At 36.7% G+C, this 16,048-nt stretch overlaps 1 protein-coding gene across 2 annotated transcripts in view; it reads right to left on the minus strand.

Annotated features, from left to right (window-relative positions):
* The window catches only part of LOC133523464 (dual specificity protein phosphatase 22-like), an 89,917-nt gene that overhangs the window by 8,190 nt on the left and 65,679 nt on the right, over positions 1-16,048 (minus strand). For both annotated transcript variants that reach the window (XM_061859062.1, XM_061859063.1), the window contains exons 3-6: positions 11,752-11,876; positions 8,975-9,146; positions 6,248-6,401; positions 3,168-3,344 (exon numbers count right to left, since the gene is read on the minus strand). In XM_061859062.1, coding sequence (XP_061715046.1) covers positions 3,168-3,344; positions 6,248-6,401; positions 8,975-9,146; positions 11,752-11,876 — 628 coding nt within the window. The remainder of the gene's footprint in view (positions 1-3,167; positions 3,345-6,247; positions 6,402-8,974; positions 9,147-11,751; positions 11,877-16,048) is intronic.

Raw genomic sequence — 16,048 nt, forward strand, 5'->3', positions numbered from 1 at the left:
GAGACAAGTAATGTTCTTTTAATCGGTTAGTTAGTCATCTCTGAGTTTTGTCAGTCTGTAGATTTTTTTGGGGCCTTAGGGTCATTCTACTTTTAACTGCAGGTTTTTACAGTTTCGAACAGTCTTGAAATTTTAATATTCGTAATGCGTTTTAATTTATACTATCCACTAAAACATGATGCACAGAAAAAGCCACAATATTTGACACTTGGCTTTTTTATTTTTATAATTTATAACATGCAAATGTTGTTACCGTCCCAGTACTGTCTCATAATAACTTTGTTACTTAAAAAAATATAACTAAACTTTTTATATCAAAAGGTATCATGATAAAGGTATGTTGTGTACAATTAAAAAAATTACATAATTTACAAAAAGAAATTACAATAAAACCTACAGTAAAAAGTAGAATTACCTCTTAGCTATATGAGATTCTTTGTTATTAGGAACGGTTTCTCAACGATATCTTGTTTTTTATTTATTCCATTCAACTAGATAAATGATGTATTTATTTGCTCAGCCAAAAATCTATTTTATTCGACTTGGTGCGATGTTAAAGTTTTATAGCTAGACTAGAGGTCGAAATCTAAATAGGAATATCGACTCCTTAATCTCTTTTTTTATGTTGTCAATGGATTCAACCGAAGGGTCCTATTGCCAAGGACGTCGTTATGCGATAAACGAAATGTCCTTACAATCCTGCGACAAATTCTAGCGTCATTTGTATTCAGGGGATGCTCAGTAATATAAGTGAAAATCACCTGTGGGTACGAATACTTAAATAAAGTGCCTTTTACAAAAACTTATATATGTAATAGTCGACATTGATAACTAGTTAAAATGCTGAATCTACATAACTTTTGAAGTATGTAACAGTTATCGAAGTAGACAAATTCATCAAACATTTTTTTATTTCTCATGCTGTAAAAGTGGGTAGTTGTTGTTCTAAAAAGTGTGCAGAATATGATACGTTTCTGCTCTGGAGCATTGTACTTTCTGAGTAAGGTTTTTTTTTAACAATATGTAATAAAAAAATTGGTTTTAAATGGATATTTGGATTTTCATTCTGATAATCAACTCCCCATTCCATAAATAACGTTTAAAATTTTACTTTCTTCGTATTCGAAATGAAAACTAGAATGTTTAACTCGGGTGTAAGGCGCCATTTCAGTCTCAGACTATTGACACTCTCACTCCTTTAGAGCGCCAAACTATCTCGACAGAAATGGATGCCTTTCATCTCTTGGTTAACAATCTACTATTCTTTTATCACATCTCAAAATTCAACTAAGATGATGATTGATTCATGTGAATTTCTAAGATAAATTGCCTTACACATAGAGAACACGTTACGTTAGATTAAAGTGAAAGATAAATTACTTTACCAAGTGCTACTTCGATTCAATTTGTTTTGCTACGAAGTTCATAGACCTCTACGACGTAGAGGGCTACGAGCGTAGACTTTTTAATAGGATAACAACATCTTGACGTTAGGTGTTATTCTAGCGCCGCTGTTCAGACCAATTCGAACGTACACTGACATTAGAATGATAATTGTATCATATTATTTAATTATTGTGCGTCCCACACGCACCAATATTTGTAGGGACAAGTACGAGCGAAATGCACGATGTTTGAATGACATCAGTCAGATGGCAGTCTGATATCAGTGTACGTTCGAATTGGTCCGTTAGTCGTTAGTTTTTAAAGATGGCGTCGCAGGGTTACAACAGAACAATATAAAAGTATACAGGTCCACTAACTATCTCTGACATTATCCACTGTCCAAGTCCTTACATCTTTTGCATAAGGTATATTATTGCTAAGCCGCATGAATTCTGGGACTGTGGCAGCACTACACAGCCTTAGGGCAAACATGGAGTCGACGAGGCGAGTAAAAGAGAAAATTGTTTTCTGTCCACAGATATTGCGCGGCTCCTAAATCTTATATATCTCAGCTATTTATCTGCACGGACGGCCTAAATAAATGTTATCATACACTTAATGTAGCTAAAAAGTAATCTTGAATCAAAAATATCGTGTCGATGCAGTCAAAATATATGCTCATATACAAAGTTATGATATATGTACTCGTGGAGCAATTCCACTTGTCTTAATGTAACAAACATGTTTACCGAGCAGCTCTCGACCTTGTGTAAGGGCAGCAAAACACGAAATGATAAACCTCTCTGAATAGCTTTATTACACGTATTATTGTAACTTATCTCAATTGTATAAGGTCAAATGGGGTAAATGTAACTATGGGATTGTTGCATCTATTTATATATTCAATTAAACACAAAAATCATTACACTAAAAATAATAAAATTTAAAACAAAAACGTATGCACATAAAAGACAAACAGACACTAAAACTAACACTAAATACGAGTAATAAGCACATAACAAATACTACCCCGCTTTAAGCGTAGTAGTATAGTATAATATATTATCAACCCCATTCCGACCCCACCCAGTCCAAAAAGTGCCATGGATACTTGCGGCAATGCCGCGCTGCGCTGGATGGCAAGCTGGATGACGTCCATTTGAGTTATGTGAATTACTACATCTCCTGACATCTAGTGATAAAAGCCACTTGCAGAATTAAAAAGCTCATCGAGGGGGGGGGCGGGTTTAGGGTCGGCAACGCGCATGTAACTCCTCTGGAGTTGCAGGCGTACATAGGCTACGGAGACTGCTTACCATCAGGCGGGCCGTATGCTTGTTTGCCACCGACGTAGTATAAAAAAAGTAACAAAGAGAGTCTTCAGACCATTCGTATTCCAAAAAATAACGAATAGACGCAATTATCCAATAGTTGCATTTATCTCTGTTGATCTTATTTATTTATTGTACTTTATTGCGTAGCGAACGAAACGTAACTGTCACTATCGCACTAAAATGAAAGAGATTGGCACGTTGGCTAAGCAGGGTGCTTGCCTATAATCCAACCCGAGGCTGTAGAAGTGGTAGACTTATTGGAAAATGCGGAGGGAGATCGTTTGAGGCACTGCTAGTACTTATGTATACACTTATCCCCGGTGTAACTAAACAGACCCGCGAGCGAAGACCTCGCCCGTAAACCCAAAGCTGTAAACGTAGTAGACATTATGGAGAGCGTGGAGGGAGATCGTATGAGGCACTACTTGTACTTATGTATACACTCACCCCCGGTGTAGCTAAATAACCCCGCGGGCGAAGACCTCGGCCGGTAACCCGAGGCTGTAGAAGTTGTAGACATTGTGGAGAGCGTGGAGGGAGATCGTTTGAGGCCTGGCGCGTCGCCTGAGGCCGTGGACGGTCGCCGGGGCCGCGACTGCCGCTTCGACCCGGTTCTACAGACGCCTAGAGTGGCAGAGGGAACCTTGATGAGAACAATATTATTTATAAGTATAAATACGTACACAATTTTTATTGCTTGATTTTTTGAATGCAAGTATATTTAAGTTAACCTCTAGAGCTACATTATATAAAAGGTTACAAATACATAAACTACAACCGGGCTAACTTTGACTCAGACTGGCAGTTAGAATGCCTTCGTGCAATGTGCATATCCCATAGGAATTCTATGTTTGATGTAACCCCTCGTAGTTTCTTCGTACGCGGATCCGCGTTCCCGTCATACCAGCGCTTATTAAGACTTTGATATGAAAACTTAGCGTGGTGGGACTCTAGTTATAAATTTATATTTCGCGCAAATGCCATGAGGCCATGACATTAAAATAATATAAATATTGCCTCCGTAAATCATATTTCATCAAATCAGAAAGCTGTCTTGAAAAAACACTAAGCCACTGGCTTGTTGTCGTAATGCCGCCAAAGCGTCGATCAATAAGATTGACTACTCGCGGTAACAATATTATTGGAGGGCTACAATTACCCCCAGTCACGCGAACTACATAGATAGTTCTAACTAATAACTTGCTAATTTTGCTGCAGGAGACAAACTATGAAACTTAATTGAAAGCAGTTGTAGCTGCGTGCTTCAGTCTATTAATTATTGCAAAATAATAAGTTGTCATATAAAAAGGTAGTAGATAAAATATGCCGTGCTATTATTTTAAATCATTTTAATAAGTAGTATTAATGATAAAATACGCTGGTTCATTGATAGTACTTTATTCTTTGGAAACAAGAAGATGAATGCACATTAATATAATGTAAAAAAGAACATAAATCAACAATGAAACAATAGAATTAAAAAAATATAAAAAATAAACATCGTCTAAAAAGGTGCGTCGCCCACAAGTACATTGTATATTCATTCTGTATAAATATCACTTACGTTGTCACGTCGAAAGATTTTTTATGAAATGAACAACAAAATTGTATCGGTCAGCTACGTTCATGACACCTTAGCATACAGAAATTACAAAGGTAAGTAATAACCTAATGAGTAAAAGAAAATTCAAAAGACAAAACAAAGATTTATATCGTGAAAAGTTTCAAGAACATAATTTTACTAGATTGACTGGCTAGACTGTAAATTACATTACTTTTATTAAAACTTTTTCTTTACACGTGAAAATTAAGTCGCTACCTTTGAAAATACCTGAAGCATTAGTATTCAATTTAGCTTGTCTGGCATGTCCGACTGGTGCGCGACAAATTGCCGACCGACACAGTTTCTCAAACACAGGGTCGGAAACAACGCATGTGCCTAGTTTGACTTCGTCAGACGCTTCGCAATTTGGAATTGTTTAACGTACTCGTAGGTAGATGTGGATATTAGTTTAGTTTTAGTATCAAATGGTAAAATTCGTCCAGCTTTTATCCTAATTAAAAATCTTGCATTTATATTCATAATGCCCTCTACTCCTCTATATCTTAAAGAGCGTTTTAGTTATCTTTCCTACGTCATGTCTTTATGGAAATATCTACTTGTTCCCCCTGCTTCTTCTACGAAATTTTAGTCCTTCACGTTTCGGGCTGCTAGGCTGTGGAACAACCTGCCGTAAGACAGTAAGTGGCTTAAAACTCTTCATAGCCTTAAAATCCTTCTGAAGAATCATTACTTGTCTTCTCCTGAGTGTGCCGCTATGTACAGGGTACGTATATTATGTATGTAGGTATGTACGCACAGTGGTGCACCTATCGAATACATATGTGTAATTTTCTTATTCCTGTAATTTATTCGTGCACTATCTGTTCTTAAAGATTTTTGTTCTTTATATCCTGCTACCCTAAGATTGTCTGGAAGAGACCGCTTACAGCGATAAGACTATCTGTTGCTACCTTTATTTACATTGTATATATTATGCTATTCTTACACAGACTTATGTAAGTTGCTCAAAATGTTGCAATAAACCGCCCATTTCATCATGGTTTCCCTGTACACTAAATCTCTCTAAATCAATTCGGATAGCGATTAAAGATGGAACAATTTGTCTAACTTAATTCCTTATTGACACAATAATTCAAGGAGTTTGGCACTGACAGCCATCTCGAAGCTGTTTAGGTATTCTATCAAGATTTCTGGGGAGATTTCTTACGTATTTATTGCCATTTTCTTGTGGCAAGCTATCAGTATCGATGTCTACCTAAGTACCTATAATATAGGCTCTATATACATTTAGATATCTACTTTTTTAACCAGAGTTTTTACTAAATTAAACTACGGGTGCTAAGGTCGTCTTTAAATTTCATTTTTGAATGTAATTTAATGATGACGACGATCCTTTCATAGTTGTGCCTACTCATATTGTATTGTAAAGCGAAACTAAAGCGAAACATCAAGCTTTCTGCATCTAGATTTCGGCGGACATAGTTTAAATTCTGCATGGCAGGTAGAACATCTGCCTCAACCTTTTCGCTCAGTATTACTTCGCAGAGTTAACGAGAATTTTAACGACCCAAAATGTTTTACGTCCTGCCGAAATGTTAGTTTACTCTTTTACCTAAAATTATGCACTCTCACCTTTATTCATAAATATAATATATTATGGCTCCAGTTTACCTTTTTGTTTTTGATCGTTAAATACGATTAAAAAACCATTTAATTACTTAAATGCTGAAAAATTTGCACAATCGGGTCCTAATAATAAAAAAAATCTCTCAGAGACTAAAGCATTTTTGCATATCATTCAAATACTCGTACCTAATGTACCTATCTCAGAATTGATACAGTAAATAGGTATGAAAATACGATATTTCTAGGAACAAAGGCAGTAAATTTAGAACCACAGTGTCAAAAATGCACAACACACAATGTGTGAGTAGCGAAAATTCTGTAACTCAATTTCACGTACCAGTAGGACATTGGCGGCCCATGGAGCACTTGCCCTCGCAAATGGTGCGCTGGCTCAGCATGGTCTGATACGAGTCCAGCATCATGCGGCACTCGGAGAGGTCGCTGTCGGCAAGCGCGAGGGACGGGTAGCGCTCTTTTAGACGTCTTCTCTCCTATACAAATGAATGAAGATGTACTTATTAATTTAGAACATTTCATGTAAATTATTAAAAATAGTGAGTTCTAAAAGCAATATTTTTAGCATCTCGCATTCGGCGTGGATATACAAGTGTATGACCTATTTCACTATGATTTTATTTATTTGAGTGAGTGATCCTTCCGGCCGATTTCGACTATGGCGACTACTTCGACTCCTAGTTAGCTCGGCGTTCATGCGCCCGAAGATGGCTGATGTAGCCGATCTTCGAGGTGAACCCCCCTGCACATTGAGGGCACGTGAGGACACCAGCTACGTAATGGTAGTGAATGGACGCAGGCTGGCGTGTTTTATTTATTTACTTATATTGTATACACTTCAATCATGTAAGTAGAAAAATAACACACTATGCAATATAATGTGTCTGATAATGATAAATTTATTGCAGCCAGATTGTAGCTTATTGGCAACGAACTATTTTTATTAATAATATTTTATACAATCGTGGTATGATAGAGAGCTTTTCAGTCGAGTACCGTGTTTAGGCAACGAAGCAAGCTAAGTTGCCTAAGCAAGCTACGAGATTGAAAAGCTTGATCATATCACTATTGTATACAATACTTTTTCTACGAGTCATCTAAAATAATATTTTTATACTATAAAAACCTAAATAATTAAAGAAAATAAGTATCTCAGTGGACAAAAATGTAGTACAAAAGATATAAAGACGCGTTGTATGCGCATGAAATAGTTGGTCGTTTATATCTTTTGAATGGAAACACGGCGGCACGTGATTGGTCAAATTTTTTATAGTTGACTACAGTGTATCGAAATTAATATTATAATTGAGTTGGGTGCCCATACATGAAAAGTATGCAATTATAGTTTGACATATGAAATCTTAATTCAACCATTACAGTCGTCGTTTTAGACCTACCTATTCTAAAACATACCAATGCTTATTAATTGAACATTTCATGCCATTACATATATTAATGTCGTTATACGTGTGTACAATGTAAATAATGATGAGTAATGACATGCCATCAGTTTCTATTACAAGTCCATTAGCTTTGTTTGACGACAACTACATAGTTCTGCCCTGGGTTATTCCAGAAAAGATCAAGTTTCCATAGTATACTCGTAGACTTAACCTCAGTTTCGCAGGATCGCAGGGTTTACTGCAAGGCAAACGTTGTTTCCAGGAATTAAGTACGTGAGCGAGACATAAAGCTGCGGATGCAGGAAATGAAACTCGGTAATTAGTTTAGTCTTGCAACTTGTGTCTTACCGTAGTCGTGAATTTTCATTGAGCGACGGACAAGGACATAAAACTTAACTGCTATAATTTCGGGGGCCCTTGCGGATACATTTCGACCCATAGGGATCTTTTGTACAATTAATTACCCATTGTACAATTATGTAGAATTATTCCCCGGACAAGTTAATACAGACCCTTCATTATGAAATATCTTATAATATTAGTTGTATTATAAGAAGTTCTTTTGAAATTCTTTAGTAAAGTCACAGTTGGTCATAACAATCATATCTTAGAAACATTACAACAATTGAAATAGTGAACATAGAATGTAAGGGTAAGAATGGACACGTTGTACGGACCCTTATCGATCAAATTAGCGATGTACCGAAAGGGTTCCTTTGGCGATGAGCACGGGGCGAACATAATAAACCCGCCTGCGGCGTTACATCACAGTTAACGAATGCTGAAATACAATTTCCCAAAAAATTGCCTTTGTCGTACGGTAAGAAAGGAAAGTGAACTTAGTAAACAAGGGTACGACAACATGTTACGTAAAAATATTTAATATTTTTGGCGCAAAGCCAACAATTGAAAGTAAACCTTTCACAAACATCAAGCAAGTTTTGACTAATGGTTGGCGTGACGGTGGGAAAATATTTTCGGATGTACAATTTTCTTTCAGAAGACATATAAATAATCTTACCATTGGAGGATTTAACAACGGAGACGCCTTTTCTGTATTTTTCTGTACAAAACAGTCTGCCGATTTTTGCGGGGGAGGGGCTTATCAAATGTACGTAACGTACAAATAGCCATATCAGAAAAACGTCAGTCCATACAATACAATACATAATATGAGCATTGGCCGAGATTTACGACAGAGGGGTAAGCTCTTAAAGACCCCCGGTTATTATTAAATCCTCCAAGCTTATACCTAACTTTTTCTTACACAAAGAAAGCTAAGTTTTACTTCCTTTTTTGGTTGATGAATATGTACTATACAAATTGTCTACTGACCGTTGTTAAAGTAGAGATAAAAATACCTTGACCACTGGAAGCAAAGGTTGAGGTTGGCGGCAGCGTGGCTTGTGCTAGCTTTCAGCGCCTCGCGCCAGTAAACTATCTCATCATTGTGCAAGAGACGTGTTTCCTGCTAAAGGATAGGTATTAGAGATACCTTGACCAGCTTGTTGGTCTCAAAGTCCTGTAGCCGGCGATAGAAGCCGACGTTGGAGTTGACGGCCTGCGTGCACTACTTTGAGCACGTTGCGCCACTTGACTATCAACCCCCGTCTTACCATGTTGCATGAACTAAATGATAGACATACCTCAACTAGTTTGTAGGTCTCGAAATCTTGCAGCTGGCGCTGGAAGCCGAGGTTTGGGTTGGCGACAGCGCGGCCTGCACGCACCACCTTGAGCGCTTCACGCCAGTTTAACGGTGTCACCGACATGATGTACGCTACCGCCACTGTCACGCTGCGTGACATACCCGCTAAACTGTGGAAAAAAATATAGGTACCTTTAATTTTTATGATTGAAACTTTTATTAGGTACCTCTTATACTATAATTTATTTGACAGACATGGCGAGACTCCGTATTTATCCTTTGATACAAATTGCGGAATATTTCGTATTGTGTTAAGTCACCGAGAAACTAAGCTTTAATAAGTTTAAGTAACCAGGGGTTTTGTTTGTCAGCTTTGTTAGTGTTAAGCTAGCTGTCAAGTAGCGCAATCCATCTTCAACTACAATTCAAAGATAATTCAGAATAAAAAGACAAACATTTGTGTTTTCTATATATTTCGTTTAACGTCAAGAATTTATTGCATGTATAAGTACTACGAGTATGGTGTATTTTTAAGCATAAAAACATGCATAAAGCAGCATTAATTAGATAAGATTTCATGCGGCGATTCGCTGGGAAACACGCAAAGAAAAATAACCGAGATAAATAAAGTGGTCAACTACCATTGACCCGAACATAAATTTAATCAGGTCAGCTAATCCAAACCCGATAAAACTGAATTGTTTAACAACCAACCTTAATTTACCCCGAAATTGTCAGCAATTTTACCCGACGTTCGGCTGAAAATTAGTTATTGTAACGAACGATACAATCAACGGTCAGAGGCGCCCTCCCTCGGCGCCAATATCTAAGAACGAGGGTCAGGAACTACTTACTGTTGTTTAATGAAATATACAGTCTAAAAATTGGTAGTCGCGTTGGTTAGATTGCGTTTTAAATACATCAACCAAAATCAGGTCAAGTAGACGGAGACGGAGAGAGTTAATCTTTAGGTAACAAAGACCTCATAATAATTTAAAAATAATAGCGAAAATGAATGACATGAATGTTAATTATATCTTTTAGCCATTTTCTCATTTAATATTTAACTTTCTTCTGACCACCAAAACCACAATACTATTCAAATATAAACGGTTCACGCTAAATAAGTAATATATGAGTTCCAATTTGTTCTCTGCTTATTCGTTCGTTATTACAGATATTTGACTTTAACTAATTATCCTAGTTTAAAGCTAACTAATTATTCCAGTTTAAACGCAGTCAAAGGAATATTGAGTAATGTGTTAAACATCCAATTAAATGCTAAAATTAAAGGAATTATTTAAATTATCTGCTGGGTTTGTAGCTTAATTGCATTCAAAACTTTGCTAGACTAATTTAACATTAATTGCTCAGGTGTAACTAGCAAACATTATATTATTTAGTACTTACATCAAGTTCACAAGGGCCAATGACGATTATGAATTCATCCAATGAGGCTGCCACGGCACGTGTATGCTTCTTACCAATGTATGAATAGTGCGCCGTAGTTCCAAATGGGAATTTTATAATTCTGTCACAATCTAACTTTACTAGCCAAAATATTATTCTTGTTATTCTATAAATTTGTTGCCACATACAGGCTTACCTAAACGAAGTAAGAATTAATTAGATAATATCTCAATTCTACGGCAAAACTGTTACTACCGACTGAACCAGGCTAAGAAAGTACGTAAATGTAATTATATTATCGGTTTCATTTCCCTTGTGGAATTTTCAGTTTCAGGATTCAAACATTATTCTCGACACGAATTCCATAACCTCGGATATGAAAATCCGCCAAGTAGCACCACGCCAGACATACAGATACTTAAATTTGCTTAATTAATGTAAGAACACACGAAAGAATTGGTAACTGACGTTAGTCTCGTGGAATTACCCATTGCGATTTGTGAGGTGACGAGACTTTATGCCTAAAATATTCTAAATGTTGAGTGTAAACAAGTCAAAATACGACTTTATGCCTCTTTTGTACTGTTCAATTGGGAGAAATCAAAAAGTCAGATCGGCCTTTTCAAATAGTAGTTACTACAACGATTTCACTTATCCAGAACAGAAGGTAAAAAGGTTTTTCGCAATAAAAAGATGGTCTTTCCACATAGTTCATGCAATGATGCCAAACAAAATGGCCAATTTTGTTTAAGCTCTTCTGAAAAGTTGACTTTTTTCACATCCAACCATAAGGAACTCGAGGCGAGTATTATATCATTAGCCATTGATGACAAAGCGATCATCTGACTGTACGAGCTATGGAATAATGTTAACAGTATCATGAGTTATTTTTTAACATCCATTAATTTAGTACAGTTCGAGTAGGTACAAGTAAGTGTAGTGTTTTTTCTTGGTATATGACATTTATTGCAGTTTATAATTTATATAGTAGTGTTTCTACTTGGAATAAAAACAATTTTAAATATTTTCTAATTTGTTCTAATACTTCTAATAGTATAAATACAACTTCAGTTGATTTTACAGTCGAGGCAGAGGATGTGTGTGCGCCGCACCATACATCAAGTGCCGGGTTTTGGCGGCCAAGCGCGGATCCCGTGTGAATACTGGAAGCTCAATTCTAATTTAACAATTTGTTACGGTTTTAATATGACCTTGGCGGTCGTCTTGGTGATTAGGACGCAAGACTTTCTCTTCATTTCGCATGCAGCAATTAGCGTGAGCAACCTTCAAAGTCGCATCAAAATAAAATCAAAACCGTTAAATCTGAATCGGGCTTCCGGACTCCGAAAAGTGTATGGTTCTTACCAATGAATGAGTACGTGTCCGTCCCTAAGCCGTGCTGCATGGATGAAGTCGTTGCAGAGAGCGAAGTATTGTGTCAGGTTCTGGTCTGGAGAGTCGGACGCCATTATACAGAGGTAGTGTTTATCCTGCGAACAAGATAAAGAATATATGAATATTCTAAAATCTAAACTTACTAAACTTTCTCCTTGCAAGGAAATTAAATCGAAATTTAAAATAGCTTACCATATTTTGATGGTAAAAATTATCTATCGTCACTGATATTATGCAAGATGGTGGAGGATAGTTACAGATTCAAATAGCACAGACAAGTGAGTTTGTGACAGAGAAATTTTGAAACTACTGCAACACACTAAACAATGCGATCGATGCGGCTGTTTTTAAAACAGTTTATTAGCGTGACGTATCTGAAAGTATACCACGTTTACGAAAGATGTCCCAGACACATTTTAGAAAAAGGTCGCTTCTGTGAACAATACAATAAAATTTAACGACTCTGGTTACGACTAATTTTAGTTCTTTTTTGTATATGTTTGTATTTTTTATATTATTATTACTTACAGTTTTTTATTTATTCGACATTAAGAGAGTTTATACTCTCTGAGCAATTATAATACTTTCGTTTGAATTGATATACAGTTCGTTGTATTTTATAATTTGTGATGTGTTTTTTTTTTTTTTTTTTTTTGCTTGTAGGTATGTAAATTCTATGTTGACGTATAAAAGTACACGTATAGCCTATTTCCTGCCCGGCATGCCCAATAGGTATGTTTCACCATACTATTTGGTGACGTTTCCGTAAGATTGCTCTATCCAAAATATTTTATGAATTTTAACCATTAATTGAAACCAGACAGCTCTTTAAAAATTTAAAAGCAAAAACATAACATTGTAACAAAGCCACACGCGCGGCTAAAAATGTCAATTGGGTTTTTTGCTCATTATGCAAACTTCTTATAACTTGTGGCACGAATTTAATGAACCTTTTTTTAAATCATCGCATTAATACATATTTAGTTTTGTAAGTTTTCAAGTTATCTTCAAAAAATCTTGTCTTACAAAAAATACCTATTTACCATAATCTGCCCAAAAGTTTATTAGATTACATTGCTCTGAAACTTTTTACTTACAATAGGATAAGGTATAGGTATCTTATGCCTGTAGTTTATGTAGCTTCAGGTACCATAGTTTAACAAAAAACAGCGAATTTAATTTTTTCATACAAAGCTTGTTTTTGCTCTATTTGGTTTGTTTTATAAACTAATTACAAGCATGCCTTATGTCATTGTATGTGCAGTTTCATTACAATCCAATACGTAGTTTTAAAATGAGAAAGAAACTCTGTTTGAATGGGAAGGTGAAATTCGGCCGAGCTTGCTAGAGATTCTTAAACATCATACTCAGACATAATTATTTAAAGCCATTAATACAATTACGGTCTCCTTACCTGTGGTAACCACACGCTCTAAGAAATTATCGATCAAAGCTTCAGCACCTTTTTCCATTATTCACGCCACATCCATTCCCGTTAGTTAACTTCCCACATTACCGGTCCCAGAAATAAACTTTAAAAATAAATCTCATATTCCAAGCGGCGAGCAGTATCAGTCCTCTGGGAAGGGACCTCGTTTTAATTTAAATGTCGGGCGACTCCCCGCGGTTCTAACTTCTAGACTTAGAACTTCGCTCTATTGGTAGTCGGCCGCTAGAGTGCATAGTTTGTCAGAACTTTAGAGCTTAAAACTTGTAGAAACTTTTCTACAATTTTTATGAAATAATATTTTTTAGTTAAGTACCTCCCTAAGTATATTGAAATTGTTGATGCGATAGGATTTTATGCGCCGTAGCCATAGGAAAGAAATATATTCCGTGACAAGGAGGTACCACAGTGGTTTGAATTTGAATGTGAGTTAGGCCAGGTGATGGGACAAAATTGTGTGACAATCTTTGAGATCTATAAGACTGTTAGTGCGTTTGCATCAAATAAGGTAAGTACCCTTAGGAACCATTTATTTTCTATAAAAAATATTCTTAAATATTGTTTACTATGATTATTGTTATTAAAAATAATTATGTTTGAAAGTCTGTACATAAAAGGGCCCACTGATTACCAGTTCGCCGGACGATATCGGCCTGTCAGTTATTCGTGTTTGTCAGCGTTTGCGAATAACAGACAGGCCGATATCGTCCGGCGAACTGGTAATCAGTGGCATAGAATAAGTAATAGTATTATCATATCAGTGGACCCCTTTACGCTACATACGAGTAGGTACTCAATTACTTACTATTATGCCTGACTTTTACCCGTGTTTTTGAGCCGTGGCAAAATGCCGGGACAACGCGAGGAAGAAGAAGATGCCTGACTTTTACCCGTTTCATGATTCACGTTTCACTTTGTCTTAATAAGAAAAACGTTTTATCAGATTCATATTTTTCTCATAAATCCATTTGACATTTAATAAATAAAAGAAAGGTGTCATGCAATATGCGGCCTTTTAATTTGAATTCTGCTTTGTATATTTCATTTCGACGTCTACCAAGGTGTTCTTGTGTTGAATCATGACTTTTCGTTGTTGATAAGATATCTTATGGCTGAAAACCCGATCTTTTTTCTCTTCTAGCTGTCAAAGTCTACATAAATCCTAGCGACCTTTTGTCCTTCCATCTCTGTGAGATTTAACTGACGCACGGCTTAGCAACTTTCTATCAACATAATGTGTTTGAGCCAACTTTGTGTTTTGCCACCAAACTTTCAATCTGTATGCAAATTGATGTGTGAAAACGTTTGTTATAGCGTATAAAACAAAGTATACGATTTTGGCAGAAACAAACGGCCCGATTCAAACTTTAAGGTACTTCAAATATTTGCTAAAAATACGATATGGATGAGATATGTCAGTGTCACAACTGACGTTTCTTCAAACAAAAGTCGCTTTTGACACTGACATATCTAATACATATCGTATCTTTAGGAAATTTTGGACGTATGTTAAAGTTCTAATCGGACTGAAAGCCGTTTAAGCCATTACTGAGTAAATCAATAGCTCAGCAGTAAGCTGTGATACATGCATAGATTACCTTTCGAAGATTGCGCGATCGTTATACGAATACTCGCATTTGCTGCAGAGAGGTGCTTTTATACCTAGTTGCGGAATGGATGGAGGATGCTATGCCGAGGATGCATGGAGACAGAAGAAACAACCTCTCACGTGCTGGTACAGGGCTAAAAATCTCGGATCCCCGGGACAACATCAAAGGTTTGATAGGATTCTTCGAGGAGTTGACTGGCAGGACTAGCCCACCCACCAAAATAGGCGCCAGTCGTCGAGTTGAGGAAAATCACCCGAATACAATACAATACTTGCGGAATAGTACGCCGAGAGCAGACCAGACCAGACTGGCCATGTTTATCACTAGTAAACATTTTTTTGGTGATATGTTTAATAAATAGGTCACGATCGAACGTAAAGAAAGAAATAAATAAATGCCCGCACTCTCCTCATTCTACATTATTAGAGCAACTTTGCATAATGGTGACCGATAGTTGCTTGGTGCGTCCAGAGCCCCTAGTGTAAATTTATTCGATAACGAAACGTGACGTATGCGTTTGCGTTAAGTCTCATTTTGTATGGGATTTAGAAACAGCGCGCCAAGCGGGACGTTTTGGAAACTCAAAATCCCATACAAAACGAGGCTTAACGCAAACGCGTACGCCACGTTTCGCTATCGAATTAATTTACACTAGGAGTACAGATCTGGCAAACGCAACATGCATGCGCGTACCTTTGAATAACTTGCTTTGCTAACTACTCGCGTTCATGTACATACATACGTGTAATGGTACGCTAGCGATTCGCCAGATTTAGACACCCCTTATCATACACCACCTAGTGGGTATTACTCTAGGTATTATCTATGGATATATGATAAAACGCGCCTCGGAAGCGAGTCGCCGTGCAGAAAACTATGCTGGAAATTCGTTTATCTCCGATAATACATGTGCCGCTGGCGATCGGTATTATTTATCTGTAATACTCTGATATTGCAGACATCCTTCGTAGTTGCAAACTATATCGAAGGCCGGAAAAGTAGGTTTTCAAAGCACAAAAATATTAAGAAATGCGCGGTTGTTGAAAAAAAAATACACGTGGCATTTTATACTTAGGAGTATGGAAGGTATTTAGGAGTTACTTAAGATTGACCAAATAGTTTTAATAGTTCGAAATTCGGCCGATTAAGTCAAGTAGGCTCCAGAGTAAACAATACAGGGTGGCGCAAAATAACGTTGTCATTTTTTTTA

Source organism: Cydia pomonella, chromosome 12, assembly GCF_033807575.1.
Source record: "Cydia pomonella isolate Wapato2018A chromosome 12, ilCydPomo1, whole genome shotgun sequence".
Classification (NCBI taxonomy): Eukaryota; Metazoa; Arthropoda; class Insecta; order Lepidoptera; family Tortricidae; genus Cydia; species Cydia pomonella.